The sequence below is a fragment of the Gymnogyps californianus genome, chromosome 4 (assembly GCF_018139145.2).
Source record: "Gymnogyps californianus isolate 813 chromosome 4, ASM1813914v2, whole genome shotgun sequence".
In the NCBI taxonomy this organism is placed as follows: Eukaryota; Metazoa; Chordata; class Aves; order Accipitriformes; family Cathartidae; genus Gymnogyps; species Gymnogyps californianus.
The window spans coordinates 60,749,113-60,776,536 of NC_059474.1; the positions used below are offsets into that span (position 1 = coordinate 60,749,113).

The 27,424-nt window shown below is 43.8% G+C and overlaps 1 protein-coding gene across 1 annotated transcript; it reads left to right on the forward strand.

Moving 5' to 3' along the window:
- Positions 1 to 276: 276 nt before the first annotated feature.
- LOC127015860 (transmembrane protease serine 11E-like) lies at positions 277 to 17,114 on the forward strand. The gene is made up of 10 exons (XM_050896055.1): positions 277 to 401; positions 8,357 to 8,480; positions 9,635 to 9,750; positions 10,176 to 10,243; positions 11,818 to 11,981; positions 12,972 to 13,010; positions 14,746 to 14,926; positions 15,153 to 15,418; positions 16,310 to 16,452; positions 16,866 to 17,114. The coding sequence occupies exons 1-10, from the start codon at positions 309 to 311 to the stop codon at positions 17,025 to 17,027; spliced, it is 1,356 nt and encodes a 451-aa protein (XP_050752012.1). The 5' UTR covers positions 277 to 308; the 3' UTR covers positions 17,028 to 17,114.
- Positions 17,115 to 27,424: the final 10,310 nt, after the last annotated feature.

The window sequence follows — 27,424 nt, forward strand, 5'->3', positions numbered from 1 at the left end:
TCTGCGTTGGTCCTGCCCATAATTTCTGATTTGTTTTTAATTATCCCAAAGAAGGAAATAAACTCTTGAGTCTCTGCAAAATTTTCGTGGCTCTTCTGATTTGGGGTGTTGCAGGGTGTAGTTAATGCTCTGAAAAGGCTTCAGGATTCCTGGATGAAAGGTGTGATGAAAGAAGTGTATTGTTATTGTTTTAGGGGAGGAATCATGCTACGGGGTAAGCCTCTGTCACTAAGACTTGCTGGACTTGTTTGTTCTGACTTGCCTATGACTCCTTTCTTTCCTAATTCGGGAGATAAAGCCTCAAGTCTATGCTGAGATGCTGCACAGTGTGTTGTGGTGTTCGGGACAGTACATCTCCCAGACGGAAGAGCTTCTTGCTGACCTCTCAGTGGTACGTAGAGGTGAGTGCTGCAGCCTTCTGACTTGCTCCTTGGTAATTTGGGCAGTGTGACTATATCATGTGTAGATTTATACGGCAGTTTGAGCTTTGACCAAGGGCGTGGGGAGAATGGCACTATCTGTGAGCTTACTTCTGATTTGAGCTGCCTTCCATGCATCAGTAATCCTTCTGATATTTCACCCTTTCTCCTCACCCAAAATGCATTTGTTTTCCGAGAATTCCCTAGCTCCTCTACAGCATGGTATAGTGACAAATCAAGGTGGCCTATGGCCACCAAAGGTTGCAGCGGGGGAGCAGTGCGGTTAGAATGCGTTGCAGTTACAACCGCTGAGCTAATAACGTGCTACAAGAGGGTGAGTGGAGTGAAGTAGGTAAAAGTAGCTTCTTGTGCTCTTGTTTATTTTCATGGGCTTTGTATGCAGCCAGTGAAGTGTTAATCTGTGGCGAATCAGCTTGGAAACGCACCGAATCTGGAACCAGACCATTTCACCCACCCTGCCTTGGAATGAAACTCAAACTGAAAACCCACAATGATTATAACTGCTTGTTTAGTGTCTTGCTTCTAGAGTAGATTTCAACCGGTCAAAGTGGGACGAAGGGAGGCAGGCAGAACTATTTTCAAAGGCTGAAAAGCAGAGATCTACTGCTATATTCTGGGACTGCCGAACTAACATAATAAGATACTTGTCTATGACCAACGTAGCTGGAAGTGGAAATCTGAGAGGTAAAGATGATGTAGAAGTTGCAGAACCTTATCCTAAACTGATTGCAATCAGTGGCCATGTACTTAATATTTCCTTTACACTGGGATGGCCTCTCACATGTTCATGCAGATTGTAAAGTCCTTATGTAGTGAGTAGCCATTCTAGTTCTACTAAAGCTTATTTCAGAAATGACTCTTTCTCAAGATGTTGGCTGTGACAGTCAGCTGTAGAAAGATGCATTATTGATCAAGGATATTTCAGTTGTTGGCATTACAGTTATGTCCCACAGACTGTTGTAGTAGTACGGGAGGCTAGCTCTATCCCAAGAATTAAAGAGCTCATGTCCTCCAAAAAGCTTCATGCAAAATGGATGAGAGAGTAAGGAATGTTTTGTGCTGATTGCAAAGGTGATGAAATAATCAGGGAGGCCTGTGTGAGCAGCATTTTGGTATCATGGATGTAGTTACTGGTAAGCTCTGAGTTAACACATCCGAAAGACTGAATGCTGCCCTTGATTCTTGATGCAAATGACCAGAACAGTATTGGAGCTGTTGTCTTTGCCCAGCTGAAGTGTCCTCCTGGGAAGCAGCAAGACCTTGGTAGAATTGGATGGTTAAGGGGAGGAGCTGAATTAGTAAGTGGCAAATACCATTAGTGATGCTTTATCTGACTGCAGAGGGGTGGCATGCAGCACCTACTGTTTTTGTGGGATGTTCGAGGGTGTGGGGAGATCAAGCTGATTCAGCGTGACGCATGGAAGAACACACATTTTTTTTTTTTTTTTTCCCCTCAGCAGATCCCTTCAATGGTTGGAAGTCTTCCATTGTATCAGAATTCCTTTGGGAGATATCAAACATTGAGTGGTTGAGGCTGGTAGATAACTGACCTCATCCCAACAAGGGTCTTGCAGTATTTAAGCAGGCATTAGCTGCTTCTGTTTCAGTACCCAAAGTAGTAGAGGTTGTTGTCTCATTCTCTTAGAAGTGTGTGTCCTGAGTATGCCACAAGAGTGGAGGAGAAGCATTAGGTTGGTGTGATTGCTTGTGGCAAAGGTGGGAGTGGAATTAGCATGTCTTGCTTTGTGGCCCTGTGCTTTTGCTACAGGATTCCTGGACTAAGCCAGATATATTTCAGTTGCTGCCATTCCCAACCACCCTGCCAAGGTAGATAGCTTCAGGGACGTAGTCTGGATTTTCAAATTGCACTCACCAGGCCAGCAGATCAGTCTGTTCTGTTGTCTTGTGAAAGGTCCCATTTCTAGGAAGAGTGATTATAGGGATGTGCCTGAATTCATCTTTGAAGCGAAAAACTGGTCATGGCTGTAAGTATGGAGAGACCCTCATCAGCAGGTGTGCCACCCAAGCTCTGCCACTGGCTCTTCTGAGAGTATTGGAATATCAGTGAGCAGGGGTATAATAATGTTGTGGTTTAACCCCAGCCAGCAACTAAGCACCATGCAGCTGCTTCCTCCTCCCCCCTCCCAGTGGGATGGGGAGGAGGAAAAAAAAAAAGGGTAAAACTGATGGGTTGAGATAAGAACAGTTTAAAGTAAAATAAAATATACTACTAACTAAGGATAATAATAATTGTAATGAAAAGGAATCTAACAAAAAAAAAAAAGAAAAATAAAACCCAAGGAAAAAAACCCCAGTGATGCACAATGCAATTGCTCATTACCTGCTGACCGATGCCAGAGCAGCAATCCACCCCTCCCGGCCAGCTCCCCTCTGTTTATATACTGGGCAGGACATTCCATGGTATGGAATACCCCTTTGGCTAGTTCGGGTCAGCTGCCCTGGCCATGCTCCCTCCCAGCTTCTTGCACACCTGCTTGCTGGCAGAGCATGGGAAACTGAAAAATCCTTAACTTGGGATAAGCGCTACTTAACAACAACTAAAACATCAATGTGTTATCAACATTGTTCTCACACTAAATTCAAAACACAGCACTGTACCAGCTACTAAGAAGAGAATTAACTCTATCCCAGCTGAAACCAGGACAAATAATAAAAAATATAACAATAAATTTCTTATAGGAAGACAGCAGCAGATCAGATAGAAGAGGTTGCATGTTTTCTTCTATGCAAAGCATGGCAAAACACCTTCAGTAAACAGCTGGTGCCAGAAAATATGGTTTAGATTAATCTAAAAACAAATCTAGGTGAGGGTGCTATGAGGGCTTAGCTTAAGAAGTCAAAAAATGTCAAGGGCAGATCTGTAAACCAGAACACGGTAGCTGTTTCCTGCTTATCCAGCAGCTTGGTGACTAGGGCCTTTTTTAGGACACAGATGATAAAGTTACATTTCCTTTTCTTGTCTGAACAGACATTTGCTGATTGGTTTTCTGGTATTGTTCTTACTGAGGCTTTTGATAACGCACAGTAGCTCAATCGGAAGAGATAGATAAGCTCAACATAGTGAATCAAATCCTGTCAGGCAGAGGTGGGAGCTGAACTTTCATCACTTGCATTGTGTATGAACATAGTAACCTTTTAGGGAGTTTGGTACAGGATGAGAGAGGAAAAACAGCTTGTCACCTGTGTATTGTGCTTGTCTTTTGCTTTTGGGTAAGTGTTCCAAATTGGAAGATAAAGAATTCATTTGGGATTGATCAAAAATTCAACCTGAAATCCTATCTGTTTTCTCCTTGGTTTCACAAGGAAGACCAGACAATTTTAGCTACATAAAATTTCAGTACAACTTCTTCCTGATGTGCCAGTAACTATTGATGTAGCTTTGTTTCTTGCTGTATTTCACTTATTAAAATATCCTGTATTGAGGCTTGATTTAATATCTCTAACTCTCTCTAAACACAACTTTACTATGTTTAAAATAACTTAATTCTATACGAACGTAGCTATTTCCACAATAGTTCATTTGGATGAATTTTTTTCAGTATGGAATAACTTTAGTGATCAAAACACATTCTTTGGCTCAGAGCCAAGGTGTGTAAACTAGGAGACTTAATAGTTTGCATTTCCAGACCTAAATGAACTGTGATATGAAATTGTCAGATGCTGCTGTCTCCATGGATTGTCTTGGGCTCCTTGGGAATGAAGTGTGTTTTAAATGAGAACAGGGATTGCTGGAGGAGGTCTAATGTTCATCCATAATATTGCCAAGATAAGCAGTTTTGTACTGAACTAAAAGATGTTGGGTTTGAAACTTCTCACTAATTCACTGCAGACTGAAAGCTGCCAGACAGACCATGAGGAGGTGGTTTTCAGAGCAGAGAGGACTCAGCCTTTGAGGTCTCCCGGTAGAGTCTGGCTTCTGATCTCTTGTTAAAGTTTGCTCTTGAGGAATGGAAGTTATCCTCATCCATGCTGAAGGATGAATGCATTGGTGTTACCTGAATTCCCCTGTCTGCCCCTCTGAGTTAATTCACAGCTTACTGGAGTTTGGGCAGTAAAAAAATCAAAGTGTGTGGTATAAGGAAGCAAGAAATGTGAGGCTGTACACTAAACATCCTAGTAGGTCTCAGCAGAGGCACACTCAGAACCAGGCCTAGTTGTGAGTATATTTTGTTTTATGAATACAGACCCTAGCATGACAGTGTCAAAAGTTAGAATTCCTGGACACTACTGGAAATATATGCTGCTCTAATACAAGCAATGCACATTTGGTGTTGCCTGCACTTGAGCTCTTCTTCAAAGAGTAAAGGATAGCTGATTTTGGGCTAAACAAGACCATCTGTTCCCTGCATTCATGCTGATTCCTGAAGTGGGTGGCAAAAGATTAGGTATTTCCTAAAAAGCTAAAAAACAGGAGAGTTTTTCTTTCTCAACCCTTCTGCACAGCTGGTGACTAGCATGTCTGCTGATAAAATAGACAAAAAAAAAGGGGGCTGCTGAGCTGGGTCCTGCGCTCAGGCATTGCAGTTGAAGGATACATACTGGCAATTGTACACTGTGGGAGGTGATGAGACTTGGTGCTTCCATTGCACGAGAGATTTTTCCTGTTCTGATACTTAGCAAGATGGAAGTTGAGAGCATCCTGCTAAAGGGAGGAACCTGTTTTGGGTTTGAAGAAGTATTTCCACTTTAATTTGTATATCCTATATACACATTAATTACCTATGTCGATGTAGAAATATATGGAAGTACTTCCTTTAAACTGTTTTCTTAAAAAATTTTAAAGTGAAATCAGTATCAGAAGTGGAGGAGGTTTTTATTCCTCACCTCCCATGTTTCCATTTCCCCCAGCACTGCAGCACTTCCTAAGGTGTCTGTTCCCCCTTGCAAGTCTGTGTGACCTGTGGAGAGCAAGCAGTTCTGAAATGTTGGAGGAGAAGGGGGTCTGTGCTGCCATTGTTTGTCGATGTAGCTGGTATTTGCACGAAAAGGAAATAGAGACAGATTGAAATGGAGGACAGTGCTGCCTGTCAGAGCACGAGTCCCACAGGCAGCAAGACCCTCGTTTCTCAAGTGTGAGTCTTCTCCTTTTGTAGCTTAGGCATAAGCCCATGTCTTGAGGAAATCTGTCTGTATAAGTTCAAGAAAGCTGGCGGTTATGAAACAAGAGTACTGTTGCCTCAATATCTGCAGAGTCAGCCATATGCCGTCAGGGCTGTGCCGTGTGTTGTCTGTGTCAAGAGCAATGGAGGGATGTTGCTCTGATTGCTGTTCAGGTAGAAGCACGCTGGGGTGGGGACAACTGAAGCACAGGGAACTGGTCTGATTGAGACTGATGGCAGGGGCTCAGGCTGGAGAGCAAAAGCTATCCAGTGAGGAGAGCAAAGTCAGATGCTAAAGCAGAATCTTTAAAACATGAGAGGTGGCTAGCTAAGGAGGGGCAGAGGCATATTGCCATGGCGGGCTGTTCTGGTTAGCCAAGGGGCTTGCCCTCAAGGGCAGTAATTGGCTGCCCATGAGGTATGCTGCAGTTCCCTGAGCTGGGACTGTGAAAGACCGTGAGCTGAGATGAGGGTGGGAATGCTCCACGGGAGGCTGCAGTGTCTTAAAGAAACTGAGGGAGCACAGTCCCACTGGTCTTAGGTTTTTATCCGAATCTTTGCAGCTGTTAAACCCTCAGGGGTAATGTATAGTGTATACAGTGAAGGTCTAGATGGCGAGAAGTCAAGGGCTTCATGGAACCAGTTGAGCTCTAGTGTGTGTATATTATGTGCTTACTGCAACTTGCAGTTTCCAAAGAAAGTAATCTTGGCCAGCCTGGGCTTTCAGACTCCTATCAACTGCCCTACAGTCTGTTTTGCAGAGCCTTGTCATCAGGGAACTGAGCTAGTCTAGTGGGGAGACAGCTAGATTTGGGGAAAACTTGGACTGTGCATTGCCAGAACATAACTTTGCTCCAATAAAGCAGGCACAACAGAAGGAGAGGTACTAGGCTTCTCTGTGGCATGTGACTCTGAAGCAGAAGGCTTGATCCTGGTCACCTGTCCTGTGTATTTTGGTAACACTAAGCTGCTGCTTGTGATCACCTGCAGTTGTGGTGCTGGCTGAAGCTACCCTGTTTAACTTTTTCTTTCCAGTATGCCACCTGTTTGAGTGGGTAAAAACTTGCCTGCTTTCCTTCTTGAGCAAGGGACTGGGATACCTGCCAGCACTCTCACTAGCCAAAACCAAGCTTTTATGTGAGAAGATTAAACTCTGAGTTGCTTCCAACTTCCCTGTCACTTGCGGAGCACACCCTCACTGTGTGCAGACCTCTCAGCTGCTTCCTCTGTGGCTCTATCCTTTTTTTTTTCTTTTTCTGGTTTGCCTTGCTTACCATCTCTTCCTTGGTGCTTTGCTCAGCTTTCTTGCCCTCAGGGCAGAGTGTATAACCCCATTCTGCTCTCCCACCACTTCACTGTCTTTTGCTGTCTTGGATTTGTGCATCATACCCTTGCCTTCACTGCTCACCTGCCCCCTCAGCTCATTTCCTAAGATGGAGCCTCTGCTGGTATCATGCTCTGTGTTCACTGTGATTTCTTCTTTGCCACCTTGTAGTCAGAAAACCTGCACAGACTTACTCTCTCTGCCTGCCTTTCTGCCCCTTGCTGCCCCTGTTTTCTCAGATGTTGCTCAGAAATAGCTGTGCCATAGGCCTGAAAAGGGGAAAATAGCATTTAGTATGTCTGGTCCACAGCTATACAAACATGGATCAGTGGGTGTAAAACAGCATGGTGGCTAGCCAGCTGAGTCCCTCCTCCCCAGAGCTTGCTGCTGCCATTTGTCACTCCAGGCACCTTTAAGAGATTATCCCACGCTTTTTCTGATACCCTGTACTAATGCCGACCATGATGTAGAGACTCGGTGCGTGGTATGACAACAATTACTACATAGTGTGCTGTGGAATTACTGGGGATCTGAAATAATTGTGCTTAAGGCTTTGCATCATGCTACAACAAAGCTACTGAGGACATGCGCAAAAATGCAGTTTTCCTAATGTTCTCTTGCTTAATGCTGCACAGGAGGACATAAGTGGAAGAGAAAGGCTTATGTGCCTTTGTCCATGTGAGTCAAGTTCACAACCTTTTTACAGGTCTGCTGTTGGCTTTCAGCGAGTCATTAAGTCTGGGTCTTGTTGCCATATCACGTTTACACGAGTAGCTATTTCCTTCCCCTCTGACAGACTGTCTGGCAGGAGACAGGATGTGGTCTCTTACAATGTATGTGTGGTTTTGGTGCAATAAAACCCAAACCCTGCAGGGGATCAATAAATGTTACTACTCATACCAACTAAAAATAACTCAAAGCTGTATGTTATATGGCACTCTGGTAGCCTAGAGTATCCTTGGTGCAAAAGTTATTTCATCAGTCATGAATTATTACATTTATGTTCAGTTTAAGCACCTGTGTGGGCAGTCAGCTGCACTTGAAATCTGTATAATATTTATTGATGGGAAATTGTTTCTGCTAGCAATACTTGCACAACTCTAGGCTTTTCTCAGGGGTGCATGTAAGGCAACGGAGGCAAGTTAGAACATGGGAAATTCTGACTAAATAGAAAGAAAAAGCTTTTGCCATGAAGGTGGTCAGAGACTGGACCAGGACTCCTGAGAGACTGGGGGATCTCTCTCCTTGGAGATACTAAAAACTTGACTGGACAAAGCCTGGAGCAACCTGCTGTAGTGGGACCTGGTTTGAGCAGAAGGTCAGACCCGCAGGGTCCAGAGGTCCTTCCCAGCCTACCTCATTCTGTGAGGTTTCTCAGCTGAGCTAAGCTGTGCCAGATATGATTTGGCTCAGGATGCGCTATTGTCTTTGTAACAGAGTTGAATGTCTCCATGTTGTTTTCTTCAATGCAGACAGTGATCCAGATGGACAGAGCAACAAAGCGTCTAGAGCCATGGAAAATAGCAGTCATTGTTGTGTCGGTGATAGTAGGCTTAGCCCTCATCATTGGGTTGATTACATTTTTTTTGTGCCATGGTAAGTGCACCACTCTTTTTGTTGTCACAAGTCTTCAGGAATCTGTTGTTTCACTTGCTGCTGTGGTCTTGCCTGATGATTTAGGTATACAATTCACCCCTGGTATAGAATCTGCATGAGAACTTACTAGACCCTATTCAATATCTGAATTGATTAGAAAACCTGCAAGAATACTTAAAATATCATTTACTTGAAGCAGGGATTTAAGTTTTGTCGCTCTTTTTGTTTCTTGTCTTGCCCTGGTGGGCTCCACTGGTATCCATGGTTAACCAAAGGCTAGCAGTCTTCTGTGTAAGCCAGGGATGTGTCTAGTACTCAGGCTATGCATAGTAAGCTGGGTCTTGAACAGGGTTTTTGCAGAAACTGAACCTGGCACCTCTAGCTGAGGATATTCCAGAAAGAAAGAGGGCAGAGATTTAGGTCTTTTGGAGCCCAGAAGTCAGTCCTGGTTGCCAAGGGCCCAGTTTTGGTAGCAGATGAATGAAGCCAAGCCATTCCATTCCCTGAGATACCAGTGTGAAGGGTTTTGAAATGCCTTCCTGCTGGGATGGAACTAATCATGTTGCTGTCTCAGCTCACCGAGAGTCGACGAGCCCATAGCTTGCTTTAGGACACTAGACAGAGCAGTGGTAGAGCTACAGCTTAGCTTTGCTTTTGGCTAACTCTGCATTATGGGGCCCCTCTCTGCCATTCACCTGAGAGCCAGATTTTAAACTTAACCTGACTGCTGAATGGATGCAAACAAACAGCCCTGGGCCACCTGCCTCTCAGAGGGGCAGGGACATGCCAGAGTGCAGCTAGGGAGGAGTGAGTGTGTCTACTGAGTCAGAAGGGACGTATGTGGGCTGGTGCGTCTCGTGCTGTGCTCACCTCAGGCTGATGAGAAGATGGTCCCCAGAGAAATATTGTAGTGGGTGTAATTTAGAGCTACTTGGGATGGTCCTCAAAGTAGAAATGAGCCCCTAGATGGTCCATGGAGCAACAAGATGGTCCAGAGCCCCCTTTTTCCAAAGTGCTGCTAAAGCTGTAATTCCACAGCTGACAGGGTCACAGCCAGAGCCTGGGAGTCTTATTTGTGCCATGCTCTGTGAGGTGCTGTGCATGTCTGAATTGTACTGAAGGAGATCAGCCACCTTTCCTTTTCTCCTCTGTAGATCAGGATCGATACTACAATGCAACTTTCCTCATCACCAATGTCAAGTATGACCCTCAGTACGAAAGGCAAACCACAGAAGAGTTCAGGCACCTGAGCGAAGAGATTGAAACCATGGTAAGCTAAGATGTTTCTCTGTTTCTGCCTGACCTTTGGTGAAGAGACCTGCAATTGTGTGACTGGAAATAGTCAGAGGTGATTGTGCCTCATCCTTATGCGGCTGGTCTTACCTTTCAGACCTTGCTGTAGTGGGTTAAAGATGCATTGCTGACTGTGCACAAGCAGATGGTAAGTACAGGCACTGTTTGTTCCAGCAGCCCTGTGGTAGCACAGGCACCCACAGAGCAGAAGGGACAGCAAAATCGGCCAACTCAGCTGTTTATTTTGGTTCTGCATCCTCTGATGGAAATTTAGCAGTAGCTCTGGTGTAGAGGTGGAGATCTGAAGGCATTTTCTTGTGTTTTGGAGGCTCATGAGACTGTTATATCTTGAGAGCATGTAAATATTACAGGTGTATTTTAACACACTTTTTCCTTTAACAGATATCTGCAGTATTCAAGGGGTCCTTTCTAAGTAAGAGGTACATCAGGTCCCATGTTGTCAGTCTAAGGTAAGTAATGTGAAGGTCAGGAATAAGCAGGGATGTGATAAATGTCCTTTCTTCCTACCCCTCGACCATATGGAGTGTGCCTGGTTGTTTATGCTTGGATTACACCAGCAGGATGACTAAGTCTTTGCTGGTTGTCCCTCTCCTTTGGTGCTCACAGTGCTGAGGGCTCAGTTACCTTCAGAGGTCAGCAAGGAAGAGAAATTTGGCCTTATACTTCTGCAGTTTGATTACCTGAACACCAGTTGTTTGTGGCTGTGATGCAGTAACTGAATTACTAGGTAATCCCAGTCTTCACTACTAGTTAAGGGCTTGAGAGATGCAGAGTCAGCTCTTTATTCCATTTAACGCTTCCTGTGGAAGCTCAGGCTGGTGTTTACCCCTCTGCATGGTGTACAGCAGGAGGTGACTGATCTCCTCCCTCTCTGAAAAGGTCTGAAGGAAGAAATGATTGCACTGTGAGATTCCTGGATACAAAGTTGAGGGAAGGAGGCAACTGGGACATACAGGTATAAAGGTCCTGTGCGAGAGCTTTTCAGTCTTTCCTCTCTCTGCAGCAATTATGTATCATGCTCAGTGATAAGAGCCATCGCTTCCCTCTCCTTCACATTACTTTGGTTTGGAGTTGTATTGCTATAAGGCTCAATTCTGCTGTGGAATATTTTTCCCTAGACAGCAAAGAATGCCAGACTTCCCACAGATGTCCTTCACAGCACTTCTGCGCTTTCTTGCCTTTACCTGTCTCTAGATGGAATGAATCACTTCCTTAAACTGCTCTACATTGTTTTCTGCTGCTGGTTTCTTCCACAAGCCTCCCATATTGTGTATCAACTGAAATTACAGAACTTGGGAGCTAGACTTCAAGCAACCTCTTTACACCTTTTAGGTTGATAAAACAGTGTATCTCTTCCAAGCTTGTTTTCACTACAGGTACCGTGTTGTGCAACTAGGCACTGGACCAGCCTAGCTGCATCTCTGCTGTCTTTCCCTCTAGGCTTGAGTTGGTTTTCCTTTAGACTGTTAGTCTAAAATATTGGGCCCAATTGATCATGCCTTGCTCTGATAACTCAAATGATTGAGATTTTTGTCTCTAGATACAATGGAGCTAACTGGCCAATAAATGGACAAGTGACTTCAATGGAAAGAAATGCCAAAAGACATTTTTAACTTCTGTGGCTCTAAACTGGGTCTTTTGAATGGCTGTTAGGAATGGCCTGTTGGGTATCTGTTGAAGGGTTTTAACTTGCTGTATTGTTCCTACTGCCGTCTGTGTCCTACTGACTATAAGCTGCATGGAGGCCAAAGGGAGTGACCCCTCCTCTCCTTCTCAGCTGTACTGCTTATAATGGTTCCCAGAAAATTCCCTCTTATCATTGTTATAGTGAGAACCAAGCCTTTTGCTGCCTGCTGACATGTCATCATCTTCCTTTACTTGTGCACAGCTATGCTATTTGTTCTATACATCTGTGCAGACCAGACCTGTTCTCATATAAAGAAGACGGACAGTGCAAAGCAGAACAAAGAGTATTAGTGGGCAAAGAGAGAATGACACCACTTTATTTTGTTGTTGTTTGCAGCCCAGATCCTGGTGGAGTGCTTGCATCTGTTGTTCTGGTATTTAAATTTCCCTCGGCTGACAGTAAGGCAACGAGCTGGGGTCATGTCAACCGTGTGTTACGCAGAAGGCTGAAAACAAACTCCACATTCTTGAATGTTGACCAGTCTACCCTTAGACTCACAGGCAAGTGCCTTAGGTTTGTGTTTTTAGTTTCAAATTTGTTCCTCATACTTTGCTGTTCTTAGTGTGATGAGTTTCACTTTGGTATGCAAATATGGGCTATTCTTGTTTTCTTCTTTTGCCTTCTCAAAATTGTGTGTTACGGCTGACAGCCCGGGAACTTGGAAGAAGTAGCATGAAAAGAACTAAAGCATACTAGCACTGATTTATGAGTGTGAGCTCTCCTCTGTGCATCACAGGCTCGCTCTGTGTGACCTAGCTCTGTTGAATGAGATAGTCCCCCCTAGTTCATCAAAAAAAGGCCCAACTTTGGGACCACGGGTTCACAGATTACTTTAAGGCACACAGTGAATTGGACAAGAACCTGTATCTCCAGGTACTGAAATGCAGACTCCTCAAGCTATTAAAAAAATGCAAGGCTGAGATGGTTCCCTTCTCCACCTCCTGCCATTTCCTTTGCTTATTTGACAGATTGCTGTAGCAAGTGCTCATAACAAAACCCTGAGGTTCCCTGGGCAGTAATCCTCTCCCATGAATCTGTCGCTGGTTACAATCAGAATCTGGCAGAGGGCTTCTTGTAGGAAAGAAATTAGTAACATTACAGTTGAGCTCCAGTCAATGCCAGCACTGAGGATTTGAAGACTGTTTTGACTACCTTGCTATACTGAACCTGAACGAATGCATGTAGGTGTTTGTCATGCACAGCCGCCAGCACGTGTAGATGTTACTTGGACCTATTTGCAGTCATCTGCTGCTTATGTTAGCTTTGAGCTAAGGCAAGAAAGATGTATCCTTTGGCCTTACACTTTCAGTGAGGAACAGAGGCTTAACTGAACTTCTCCAACAGAGCAAATTACTCCTTTTACTGTACTGTCACTCCATGCAGCAATGCAAGCCATTTAATTTGTGTTTGCTGGGTACAGGGAGGGAGTCTGTGCTAGATCACATAGCAGTATGAGATATACTCACGGTGGTGTTTGCTTTTCATTTCAGAGTTGAATAAGGAAAAGGGAGATAACCTTTTAAACAACTGTAAGTACAAATGCTTTATAGAAAAGGTCCAGGGACAGGGTGCTCTAGGTTCTGTGTTTACAAGATTCTTATGCTTTTGAGATGCAAGCTGAAAAAATAACTTGTTAAAGATACTAGAGCAGTAGACAGTGCATGAGCCAGGGAAGACAGCTCATTTTCTTGCAGTCAGGCTGGCTCTGCAGTGTTTGCAGAATCAGGCATTCTGGCTTGGTGGTGGGAAGCACTTGCTTTAATGTTGGTTATGGGAAGTAGGGGCACGTAGATGAGCTGCTGTTAGTGAGCTTTGCACAAAGACTGCAGTTGCTGTGGGCTAAGATTCTTGCTGGAATCCTTCCAAAAACATTTTCCCTCTTGCCCTCTCCTCACCATGGAAAAGTTTGGCAATAGATGTCTGTCAGATTTGAGCTAAACTTTTTGCGATATACAGGGAAAAGCCAGAGGGTGGGAGAGAGGGAAGAGCTGTCCACAATGAGAGCAAGGCAGTGGCACAGCCCTGGAGAGGGGCAGGTTCTCAGTCCCTCTCCTGTTCTGTGTTCCCCTGCGAGGTCTTAAAGCTCCTCTGGAAACAGGGAGACGGCATAAGTCCCCTCCCAGGGGACTGCATTGGTCCCCTGCATGGTCTTGGAGCCTTTGCACATTAGCTTTCCATCTTTAAATGGACTCTGAGAATTAACTAGTTTGGATCTAACTTTTTTCAGCTGAGTAATACATGACTGTGCTGTTGGCACAGTGGCTGTAAGTAAACTGTTGGAGGAAGAGGACACTTTTTTTTTTTTTGTTGCTGTTGTCAAGGCTGACCTAGAGGTGACCTGACAAAATCTTTTCTTTGTTTGCTTAGTTTGTGGGTGGGGTTTTTGTTTGATTTTGTGGGTTTTTTTGCAAACTAGTCTTCAGCGGTTCTGTGACACTTAAAGCTATACTGACTATGTTGGTCTTGCCTTTGCTATACAGCTGGGATGTTATAAATAATGGGAAGATTGCCTGCACTGAGTTCAAGTGATGTCCAGTGTCTGTCTTGTGCATATTTTGGTGGTGATACGTGTATTAAAGCTTAGAGCTGCCCTGGTGTGGTGGTTGTTTATGTGGGGGTTCCTCAGTATTTTCATACTCAATTTTTAAGTCTGTTTAAAAAAACAAGAACAAACTAAGGATGTTCTTTTTTTTCATACAGTACCAAGAGAGATTTAGTCTTTAGATGGAACTTACATGCTGTTATTATGAAAGCTATATGAATGTAAATGCTTAGGTTAATTATCAGTGCAGGTCTTTATGCCTAATAATCTGTGCGTGTACCTGTATACACAGACACACTAATGGCTATGTGTGTTACCTTTCCCTCTGTACAGCTCTGGTCAAATATCAAACAAAGCAAGGTTTGTGGAGGCAGCATTTTTTAACTAGGTAAACAGTTACAACTGGGGAAAATAAACAGTGTCTCAGATATACAGCCTTCAGTTCCCATGGGCGTACATATGGGCTTGTGTGTCTGAAAACCGGCTTAATGAAAAAGTAGTGACTCTTCTACCAAACTTCTTTGTTTATGCCACATCTATCCTGAGACGCGTGTGACCATGACACTTGGTTTCCCTGCTATTGGAGGCACTGCTTTAGGTGAAGGCTGTCTCTTAACACCCCTGCCCTGTTATGCCTGTGCCTGCAGCCATGAGGGCCTTTCCCAAAGCAACACCCTGATTTCCCTCAATCAGCTAAAGCAGAGCTGCCTTTTCTTTGACAGGCTGTGGAATACGAAGACAGGCATTCTCCTTCACAGGAGTGGAGAGAATAGTTGGCGGGCAGCGTGCACAGGCTGGGGAATGGCCGTGGCAGGCTAGCATTCAGCTTGATGGCACCCATCGCTGTGGTGCATCAGTGATCAGTAATACGTGGCTAGTGACTGCAGCCCACTGCTTTAGGGGGTAAGTCATCAGCACCTTTCTGATCCTACAGGCCTTAGGACTCTTGGGTGCTCTGACCTTTTGTGGCCCACTAACGTCTGTATCTGCTGAAAGATAATGAAGTTGGGCTCTTCTCTGCCCCTTAGGCAAACCTGGCCACATTGTGTTTTGATGCTTAAATGGAGAGCTAAGCTCCTTTGGGGATCTTGTTTTGTGTGGCTGTGACATAACCTCAAACATCTTACAGAGGAACTGATCCTCGGAGGTGGACTGCCAGCTTTGGAATTCTGCTGAGACCTCCAAAACAGAAAAAATTCATCCGAAGAATTATCATTCATGAAAGATATGGTGACTTTGTCCTTGATCATAAATATGATGTGGCTGTTGTGGAACTTGCCTCTGCTATTGAGTTCACGAGTGATGTGCACAGTGTCTGTCTTCCTGAAGCATCTCATATTTTCCCAGAGAACACTTCCTGTTTTGTCACAGGTTGGGGAGCTTTGAAGAATGATGGTGAGTGTCTCTTGCCTTCCTGTGCCCTGTCACACATGTATCTGAGAAGACTGCTGTTAGTTTTATGGGGTTTTTTATTTTGGGTTCCTTAGACTTGATGTTTGATAGGTGCATGTGCTAATAATACACTTGTGGACTTAGTTTGCTGCTTTTATTCTGGCTTGGTCAGTGGAGTGGAATATGGGGGGAAGACCCTACAGGTTAGCCTTACAGGAGTAAGAGCAGCTTTTTTTTCGTTGCTGCATGCATTGTGCTGGTTGAATACATTCTGTTCTCCGTTCCTGCTGGCTCAGTCCCTCTGGGTTTAGCTCTGACATGAGTTCTGTTGCCATTCAGCTTTGTCACAGATGTATCATGACAGTTTTCATCAGTTATTCTCTCTTTGGTCATAAATCAGGCTTCATCCAATGACTTGAGTGAGCTTCATGCAAATTAGTCCATGTCAGTAAGGTTAGGGATGATGGGACTATAAATCTACTTATGAGAGCCATTGAACTATATAGGTTGTGTTTCATGGTAGACTCTTGGATTGTGTAGTGATTGTCCAAAGCTACATTGCAGTTAACCAAATGGGTCTTTCTAATGATATGAAGGACATATCTTGTAGCCTACAGTTGAATTCAATACTGAAACATGTACAAAAATCCTTTTGTCCATTATGCTAAAGAACATCTGGTGAGGATGAAAGATGGAGAAGGGTTATGTTTGGGAACAAGTGAAGGACTTCAGAGGGGGGAAAAAAATGTTGTTCTTCCTGAGACATTGTCTGGGTAGCTCCCTTCATTGTCTGTAGTGGCAGAAAAGCTGTAGGAAAATCTGGCTACTCCTAATCCTTGAGTGTGTTAGGTTGCATACCCTGTCTGCAAATTCTAATGCCACTTCTCCTTCTAGGCTATAGTGTTAATGAGCTTCGACAAGCGGAAGTGAAAATTATAAGTACTGCGACTTGTAATAGAAGACAAGTGTACGGTGGAGCAATAACAGCTGGAATGTTGTGTGCTGGATACTTGGAGGGGCAAGTGGATGCCTGCCAGGTAAGTATCTTCATAGGTAATAGTAAAAAGGAAATAGGTGGGGTGGGAGGTGATGTTTCCTAGAAATAAAATATACTTTGGGGAATCTTGATAAAGTTTATAGGGTTCAGTATCTTGACAGATGTAAATAAAGAGCTTCACGGCTCATGGGCTGAAGTCTGCACTTAGGTGCTTGGGGTTTATATATAACGCACATGTGAGAGAATACAGATGTGAGGGTGTGGAATGGAAGAGACTGAATGAGACACAGGCTGTCAGCCTCTGTCTTGTCAGTAAACCACGTGGAGGTTGAATTATAGCTGTGGTCTAGAGACAAATATCTGTCAGTTGTAACAGAAAAATTTGAGGCTTGCTGCATTAGTGATGTGAACACTGTTTACTTTGCTCCTGCCTGTTGACATTTTTCTCCTTAGGGTGACTCTGGTGGGCCACTGGTGCATGCGAACTCCAGAGGAATCTGGTATCTTGTGGGAATAGTGAGCTGGGGAGATGAATGTGGCAAGCCAAATAAACCAGGAGTGTACACGCGAGTGACTTACTATCGAAACTGGATCAACTCCAAAACGGGTATCTGAAACCTGCAGCAGGTTAAGTTTTGTGGGCTGTGTACGGCTATTCGTCTGACACATTCTGCTCTGTGGTTACCCTCTAAACAGCTGCTGGCTTAGCTTGTGGTCATGTATCAAGTGCCAGCAAGCTCGGAGTAGTCTAGGACTTGAAACTGGTTTAGCCTCAGCCAGACAGGAACAGACTTGATCCATGTGACAGCTGTTTGTTCAGGAAGTACTCTGTCAAAGGGACAACGGCCTTTGTCTATATGCAATATTCTGACCCTTTTTTGTCCGTGGTTCAATGTCTTGGTCCCTACTTTTATACCCAGGCAAAGCTCTATACCCAGAGCCCAAACAATCATTTACCAGCATCCAAGACAACCTGTAACTAAAACATGGCCTGCCCATTTGCTGTGTGCTCCCAAGGCCCCATCTATCCATAGACCAGCTACGGTCCAGCCCCTGACTCCAAGGCTACTGCACTTCTGAATTCTTGAGCTTTTTCCTGCATCATTCCAGGGACCATACTCTAATGAAGAATGGAAGATGGCTTAAGGAAGTCCTGGTTTCTAATATTACATTGGACTGTTACTTAGGTGAATACAGAATTTTTCCTTGCTGTGTTGTCCTGAAAAAAATCGGTGGAAAACACCAGCTTCTGTCCACCTTCTTTGAACAAATGTATGTACGCCCACTCATCATTTCATATGAGCGTTTGCTGTGAGAGTGATTGCTGGACTTAAGACCAAAAACCACTTTATGTGCATACCAGTCTGTTGTCATATCAGAGTATTTGGCTGAATTAATTTCCATTTTTAACTTTCCAGATTGTATTGTTCTGAATAAAAGTCCTTGGCTTTTTGTGCAGGATGGAGGATTGTAACAATCTCAGTATGACCATTGCCAAAACCCCCTCTAAAACTGTTTATTCTTGTGAATGCTGTTCTCAAGTCTTTATAAATTTAATATGTGCATCTTCAGCTGCATCCTAAAAAAAAAAAAAGCTTTTGTGTTACAGTGGAAATACATGTCTCCTTCAGAGCAGGGCAGAACTTCTGACTGACCCAGTAATCTTGTGTAAAGACCTCTCTCTTCTGTCAGGAAGTAAGAATTGCCTGTGTCTCATTGCCAGACCGTAGTTGACTCATTTGATCTCAACCACACAAACTTCATATTCTTTCTGACTTCATGTTTTCAGGAGCCCATGCTTCTGTCTGCCAGGTAGATCTCAAACACTTTCTACACCCCAGCAGCAGAACACGCCTATTCCTGGTGAGGATGCTTTCCTTGGTGTGTCTGCAGACTTTCCAACGCTTTATGTGGATGCTGATCCTGACAGCAACAAGTGCTGTTGCTAGTTCCTAGATAAATGAGCCACTCAATTGCTCTCTTTTCTCTCTATGGTCAGCAAAGGAGATACCAGCCACACTGCCAAGACTTGGAGCTGGTCCAGCATGGGAAGCAAGCAAGAATCTTACGCCAGGCTAGAAAAGGCAAACAGCAGGCTTTCGGCATGCTCATAATTAGAAGATCTGGGGGAAACAGACCCTCAGTGATTACAGTCTTAGGATCACAGTGTTGTCCCAATTGAGTACAAGTCAGTTGACATAGTCAATGGCAGTTCAGAGGATCCCCTCTGTACTATGCAGCTTGCTGCAAGTGCTGCCAAACAGAGCAGCAAGCCATCGAGTTAACAGAAGTATTTTGATTACACATCCTGTGATCTGGCTGCTTGCCAGTACAGAGAACCATGCTTTTCTAGAGTCTCACTGGAGGTACTGGAATATTTGGATGCCCAGAGAAGGTCTGTGTGAAAGACAAGGGTCTGCAGCTGTTGTGTTCTATACTTGTGTATATCGGGAAACCTGCCACTTAAAAATTTCTCACAAACTTTTCCTGTGGAATGTTGTGAGCTTCAGAAACAAAACCTGGTGGCTTAATTTCTACATAGGGAGTAAAAAGTGTCAGACTGGTTCCGTAGGTCTGAGCCCAACAAATCTCATTTTAGTCCCTTAAGCAGAACATGGCTTTGAAGTATATTGCTTGTAGAGGAAGCTTAGAAGTGATGTATGACAAGTATATAGGAATTTTTTTCTTGCTGGTAGCAATTGTCTTACCAGGACAGTGAATAACATTTGATCTTCCCCAAGAAAAGCGTTATTACAAGATGCCATGGATTTCCAGTTCCCAAAGCACTTTAGGCTTGGGTTTTCAAAGGGCATAATGGTTTCCCCATCCTGCTGGATTTCATTGTAACTTGGAAACTTAATATTTGTAGGCTTGCAAATCCCAGCTATCTCACTGGTTCTCCAAAACAGGTAAGTAGATGTCCAAAAAATTTATTTTGCATCTGTGAACTTTCCAGTTGTGCTTATTTTGGGTACAAAATTAGAAAGCCTTAAGCATTTTGCTCTGTATCAAGGGCTGCAGTAAATATCCTTCTCCAAAATGGTGCGCACAAGGCTGAAAAAGTGAACTCATCATTTGCTTAAGGAGCTACCAGTTCTGAGCATCTACTTGGAGAGATACAGTACCTGATCCACCTTAATGCTGAGTGCCAGCACTGTGCAGCCAGGAGGAGTGGGGCTGAAGAGGACCTGACATCTACATGGTGTATGTTTTGGGAGCCTGTATTTTGGACTGCCTTGTGGAGTTTTCCTGATAGCAGCTGGAACAAGTATTCTGATCCGGTTTCTTCTGGAAGCAATGTAGTTTACATGCTCTGAGGCCTCTTGATGCAAAGCAGTATAAATGAGGACTGTCAAGAAGAGCGCTTGAAAGAGCACCCCTCATCCACTGGGAATGTTGGTGCAGGTGGACGATGGGTCTGAATTCCTTACTCTAAAACTACACTGATGTCAGCATTGTCTGGCTTTTCCTGAGGGAAATTATGGAAACCTGAAGCACTGTAGGCAGTGAAAACATTTTATTTGGTTTAGGTGGCCTAGCAGATTTGTATTTCTGTTAAGCTGCAGTCTCACCTATTTATGAAGCCACAAGCTTAATCTTAGCCATGTTTTCATAGGAATTAACATCTTCACTCAAGGCAGAATGGGATGTATCTAACTATACAATCATACATGACACACAGGAATGTAATTTATATGTAAATTTAATAAAACCTGTTAAAAATTTGCCTTCTGTTTCATGTACTTATTCATTTCCTGCATTATGGTAAGCAACTGTAAGATAGGGACTCCTGTTTTAGAATGTGTTACACTGATCCTATACCATGTATTTCTGTGCTGGCTTTTATGTAGTCTTAACTATCTGGTTTTATTGACTTGTTAGAAGAGCATAACTGTTAGAAGAGCAAAACGCCATCCAGACGTGGACAGAATTTACCCACCTGGCCAGAGGTTACCCAAATTTGTGTGCATGCAAACAGGTCTCGTGTCAGCCACTAGAGGGTGAATCGTATTGTAGAAGAGCCTTAAGTTCTCGGCTGCTGTGGCGCTCTGTTTCAGCGTAATAGAGAGAATCTGGTGGACAAGGCACTGTGTCCGTGTTGCCTTGAAGATGCAGAGATGCTACACGATTGTCTTGCAACGTTTGAGGAGGCTACAGCCGTTCAGCTTTTAGCGTAGGCCTCTGCAGCACTGGGTGAGTTTCAGTCTTTTCCCCCACCAGAAAGTTGGCATCGAATGCTCCCCTTTAAGTATGTTAAGTACAGTGTGCTATGGCTGTGAGCAAGGGGCTGAGCAGGTTTTGCCTGCTTCTCTGCCACACCATAGCCAGACCTTTGTCCTGTGGAAAAGTAGACTGGAAAGGCACATTGTCAGGTGTTGTTGGCATCATGGGTCTATTTTCTGAGCTTGTCAGCCTTCTTTCAAAAAAGATAGCAAAGAGCAGCAGTAATTTTGAGAATCTGATAGGATGGGAGGTTTGCAGTGGCATACAGCTGCTGTTTGCTTTGACTTCCCATTTTGACAACTCCTGATGATTCTTGTAGATCAAAGACATTTACCAGATTTCTTCTTGTCCCTTTCCTGTCAGGATGGGAAACTTGGTACAAACTGCACCATATTCTGAGCCAGAACAGCAAGCTCTTGATGAACAAAACATGCTGGAGTTCATTTATCCTGGTCTATATCCCTAACGGCCGAAGGGATGGTCTTGGAATCTGAGATCATCCGAGAGGGTAAAAAGGAGTGCAACAGCTTTATTGCAGTATTACAGGACATGCCAGGTTGGCTACGGATGGGAAGGTGGCTGTTCCTTTGGAAGAACAGTAGCCCTTTTGTCACATTTTACTGGGTCAAGTGCAATAAAGGGAGTCTTAGAACCTTCTTAAAGGACATAATTTTAACAAATCTGACTTTTATTTTTTTATGGCTTAGAGAAAACTGCTTTTTGCTGAGTTTCTGACAGAGCACATGCTGTGTATGTAACACTTAATTAAAGCATTTATGAGCATTCAGTAGCTGGTAACTGTGCCATGACCCAAGGATATGTTCAGCTGATGTGGTTGTATCTGGCTGGGGGAGCCATGTGGGTGGAGTTTCTGTCAAAGGGTTTGAAGCAAAGAACTGAACAGAAGAATAACTCTCATGTTCTTCTGTATGTGTAGTTGAACTAGGATCTTTCTATGAAACATAACTGTCAATATTTCAGCTTGCTTGGGGTCTTCGATCCATTATTGCTGCAAAGAAAGCTTTTCAAAACTCATCTGGTTAGAATAGTTCAGAAAAGTTCAGAAACAAATACAACAACTGGCAGTTAATCTACTTTATCTTAGGGTAAAGTCTTATTTTTAATTGAACCCATTCTTACATGAGACTTCCTTTTGAAGAATATTTCGTTTGCCATTCATTGCTGATGGCTTTTTCTCAGGTGCAAGTAAATTCTTTCTGTAAAGACAGAGAAAAGGCTTTTGGGAACTTGTTATCCAAAAATGCAATTATTTTCTTTTATGTAAGCTTGAACAGGTCCAAGGAATACGTGGCATGTCTCCAATTCACTTGGTTAGCTACTGAATTCCTTCCTCCCTCCAGTAAACCTGAAAGGTTTGGATATGTAATGATGGAAAGCAGCTCTTGTGCTTTCCATCTTCCAGTTGTGCCACTGGGCAGTCTCTTCCTTGAGGAAGGACTTGCCATTGGCCTAGCATCCAGAGCCTGTTTTAACCACAGATCATTCTTTGTAAGTCAATACAAACAGTCAGCTGCCTGCAATTATCTCACCTTTCTGACATTCCCCAGACTCTTGGGATCACCTGCAGTCTGCAGCCTTTGGAGTCGTGACCCAGACAGTCTGGCACTGTTCTCCAGGCCAGCAGAGATGACCTGCATACCGAGGGGACCTGTTACTGGGATCATTCCTTTCCCAGTGGGCAGACCAGATGGAGGGACTGTACTAGGAAATAATGTCTCCCACGCTAAAGGGTGGTGAGAACATAAGAAAAAACCTTTTTTACTGTGAGAGTGGTTGAGCATTGAAACAGGTTGTCAGGAGAGGTTATGGAGTCTCCATCCTTGGAGATATGCAAAACCCAATTGGACATGATCCTGAGTGCCCTGGTCCAGCTGCCCTTGTTTTGAGCAGGGATTTTGGGCTAGACCATCTCCAGAGTTCCCACCTCAGCTACTCTGTGATTCTGTTCTCCCAAAGTGCCTGGCAGCTTCAGGGAAAGGCACATGGCCATGGTTAAGTGGTAGGTACTGTCTCAGATGAGCTGACTGCCCCTCAACTGTTTCTGTGACAGGTGAATGCACTGGTAGACAACCTAAAGATGACTGACACCTGGTCATGTTCATGCTTGACCCTTAGATGCAGTACCCAGCGCTGTTGTCCCCAACTTGTCTGGCTCTGTTACCATTGATTGAGTAATCAATGAAAACAGCAGGGCACAGAAGGGAAAACAATCCATTCTGTGCCACCTAGGTAGAGAGCAGGTTACACAAGAGTGAGCTCAGCCAGAAGGTCTCACAGGGAGGCAGCAAACCAACTGGGACCCTCATTTGGTACTGAGCAGTCCTGCCTGAAGCATGCAGCATTTTTCTGTCAGAGAGACTCAGCTCCTGAACTGTGGCTGAAAGGACAGCCAGAGTTGAAATGGCTGCAGGATGGAGGTCTTGGGCTTGATTTTCATTATGTTTAATTTAGTCTATGAAGCCTTGAAGGCTAATGCAGTGTACGATAAATCAGGCGATTGCTCACAAGAATCATGTTTAGGATCTTGCATGCTGCTGCAGAGCAAACTGGAACAGATAATAACTGTGGCAGAAAGTATTTCAAAGAGCCAGACTCCATTTGGCTTCCACCAGGCAAGTTAGCTGCTAACCAATAATATGAAATCAAATCCAAGCAAACCATTTTCTGGGGACATAGAGATGTAGGAAAAGTCTTGTTTTGAGTGTGTTGTCTTCCACAGAGCTCTGTGTTAATGCTCCCAGTAAGTCTCTCTAGCAGTTCTGATGTGTGAAACAGTGCTGCTGTTCTTTTGTTTAATTTGAGCTGTTCCTGTAAAGGATTTATTTTTATCTTAATGTGCTTTATTTCTTTGTAGGCCTAGTCCAATTCATATAAAGATCTGTCTCTTTGGAGATGCTGTGTATCTTGACTGGGAGCAGAGGATTTGTGCAGTGGATGTAGAGAGCAGCTTGTTAGCTTGATTGCTAGGCAACACCTGGAAGAAAATGCAAGCTGGCCTGTTTCACTGTACCAAGTAGCAGCTCTGGCTGAGCAGCTGCAGAGGACAGGTACATGTGTGCTACCATTTTGCCTCAAATGGGGCGACAGGCTATGAATTCTTTTTTAATGACTCTGGCAGTGGGGGACTTCTGTTGTAAGGGTGTTGTCAGTATTCTGGGCTGGCCTATCTGGCTGCAACTCAGACGGGTGTAACAGTTTCTGTTACAAGGGCCTGGAAAGAGGGACTATTTGGAAACCAACTAGGGCATGATCTAGCATACTTCAGAGCTTGAGGCCATTGCTATAGCGTCCGAGAGCCTCCGCACGTTCAGTAGCTCAAAGCTGCATGGGCATGTAATGAAATCTGGCCCCAAGTGACTTTTCAAGGCTCAAAATAAAGGACCTGGCTTCTCTCCCAGCCCTGACATTGTCTCTGGAGAATCATTCTATCCTGTTAGTGGATTTTTCTGGTTTTGTTTTTCTACTTATCAGTTATTAAAAGCCATGGCTGGGAGTTTCATGTGGCAAAGGAAAGCATGGGATAATAAACTGGTGACCTTTTTTGTCAAAAGAGTAAAGTGTAGCATGTCCACAGCTGAAGTTAAAAAGTATAAAGAAATGGAGCTCATTTAGAGCTTCCCCTGAATTTTGAAGGCCAAATGCAAGATGCCTTCGTATTTTTCAGGAGGGGGAGGCCTGAAGCCATAACTGAGCTGTCAAGCTGTGCTGATGGAAAATGAGTGGACTTGTCCTAGGGAAGGATTTCATTGTAGTGTACCAGTTTGGTCTTACCAGATGCTCACAGAATCACAGGGTAATTTAGATTGGGAGGGATGTACAGAGGTCATGTTGTCGAACCCCCTGCTCAAAGCAGGTCTAATTAGTTCAGGTTTTTTAAGGCCATGCTGTTTAACAGCACTTCTGTCAGTTCTGTTAAATATCACTGTCAAGAACATTTACTTCTCAGTTTAAAAGTAATGACTGACCGCTGTCTTTGCTCTAAAATTCGTGGCCCGGGTTGAGTAACTGGTAGATAATTATGTGAAACATCTTTGCTTGTAAATTCCGAAGATGTTATTGCTATGGGGCTGGCCAATGGTCTTCTCTAAAGGCGTTCTTTGTCTTTACAGCCAGGGAGCCGATGTAAGTATGCAAACATAAACCAAGGTAGCCTATTATTACCATTCTTAGGCAAGCTGTCTGTCTGACTGGCTGGGCTGACTTTGCAGGGTTAAATGGAGAGAATGGTCATTACATCGTTTTACACTTTCATTCACAAAAATCCTGTGCACCCATGTTCTCGGATTTCCACCCCACACTTTGAGAGCTAGTTTCCGTACTGCTTCCTTAGTATTAACCAAAAAGGTTAGTAATTGCCTTAGCTTACTGAATAACCCCGTAATACCAAGCACTTTGCAACTTGCCAATTTATTGTGAGGAAAATTGCTCCTTAATGATTGTTTCTTCTTGGCCTGTCTATACCATTGTTCCTGGGGGACAGGTATGTGTAAATTGATTTTGCATAATCTGACAAGGCAAGTGTATTCCTCCAACTGTTTTCTAGGACAGTTCCTTTAAATGGTTAATTAATTTGAAAACAAAAGCGACCTACTTCAATTTTTACTAGGCAGATTGCAAAAAATTCTTGATTGTAAGGAAATCAAATCATGTTTTTGGAATATCTCTATTGTTCGTGCTCTGGAGTAACAGGAAGGTCTGTTCTAGTGTGCTCTGAAAGTTACCAGAAGTTCATTCATCTGTTGTCCAAGATCCTTCCTTTAGCACTACCTCCTGAGACCCTTTGCAACCTGGTGTTCTTCTAATGAATGCTCTTCGTCTCCATGAAATCTTGTTGTAGAGCACAAGATCTCAGGTAACTTTTGTCTCAAACTCTAGCTGTTTGCTAAAACCTACTTCTGCTGGAATATGTTTTTTTTACCTGACCCAGGTGGGTAGAGCTGGCCTTTGAACTTCTGGGCACATCAGGGAAAATTCTGTGCATCTTACAGGGTGAACACTTCAAGGGCCACCTTTTCCCGGTGTGCTTGGCCTGGGTACTCAGGGCACCTGATTAGTAGTCTCTAAATACTAATGAAGAAATTAATGTTAGTAACCCACTAACAACGCTGCCAACTTTTATCTCTGTGAGTAGACCACTATGCACAGCCTCAGCCTGACCATTCTGGGCAGAAATTGTTATGTGCTTCTTTGCGTTACATCCCAAAATTAATTAAGCTTTTTCTATTCTAGGAGTGTGTTTTGTCAAGATGACAGGTTTTGTGATCACAATATTAAAAAAGGGAAAAAAAATTAAACCAAGGAATTCTAAGGTATTTTCTTGACTCCTGAATTGAATTGGTTTGTAATCGATCTCCAGCACTCCATTGAGTGCCAGAGTTCCTGTGGGTGTGCGTGTGTTTCTGGGTGGAGCAGGGATTTCCTTTGTGCGCAAACTTTTTTGAGTTTTACTTATCTTGAAAAAGAAAATAGCAGGGCTGGGGGAGAAGGGGAAGGGAATGCCCAGGGAGGGTATTAGTACTTGACAGGTAACTGTGTATTCACTCAGTAAAGCCCCACGTAAGGTAGGTAACTGCAACAATGCCCTTTCTATAGGGAGCTAGGAGAAGCCAAAAAAAGCAATTGATTTGATCAAAGCAAAGGAAGAAATCAATGATAGAGAAATAGGAGATGCCATGCAGCAGTGCTCAGCTTTTCCCCCTGTCCTAAAAATGGGCTGTCCAGACACTTGCTTCTATAATTGCATTGAAGTGCCTGTGAATGGGCATCTTTGGGGAAAGACTGAAAAGGACTTGGCATGATGAGGTGAAATTTTCCTCTTGCTGGTTTTGTTTGTTTGTTTGTTTGTCTTTTTTTTTGTTTTTTAGGTTTGTTTCCCCCCCCCCCCCTCTGCTGAGGTTCTTTCTGGAAGATAATAAGTGTTCCCATAAAAATGACAGTGAAATCTTGAGAATTCATTGGAAAACCAAATGCTTCAAACATTTTGGCACAAGTCCAAGCGCATCAAAGACCTGAAACCAGAAGTTTGGTTTCTGGTAATTTTCCTTTTTGGTTTGGGATTTTAGATGCAAGTGCAGAATTTCTCACTAGAGAATATCCATTTTTCCCCTTTCCAGCTGGCTCTGAAGAATCATATTTGTGCGGGGAGAAGGGAATTCCAAGGAGATCAGTTGCCCTTTTCACAGAGTAAGCATTTTCCACAGGCGGGGTTATGCCAACCATTAAATGACTAACATGTAATTAGGAGGCTGGATACTTATAGTTGTCATGTCCTTGATGCCAAGGGAGTCCAGGACAGCTGTGGAGGAGTCAGCACCAAGGGAGATCAGGCTTGGCTGACCAAGTCATTTATGTTTTTGTGTTCGGCCTTTGTGTTGGCTATCTCAGGAGGCAAGTGACTTAGCGTTGCGGACAGTGTGGTGCCTCTCCCGACCTGGTTTTACAGTAAGTGTACAGTAGAAGGTGCTGCTGCTCAGGAGAAGGCCCGCCGTAGGGATACAAGTTGGACAGAAAGGGAGTGCTGTGCTGGAAAAGGGAAATCTCACGCACTTCCTGTTCTTCTGCTGTGGTGAAGAACAAGTCTTCTTGCCTGGGCTGGTTTATCTTCTCTGTCCATCTCTGCCTGGGGAGCTCTTTGATGCGCAGCTGATCCGAAGGTTACAGTCTCCTTATCAACTCCATGCTTACCTCTGTTTGTTTTTATTCTGAAGTTCGCTCCCTCATTTTGCAATAACCCACAGAGTGCTGGGTGTTGCGCCAGCCGTGCTTCA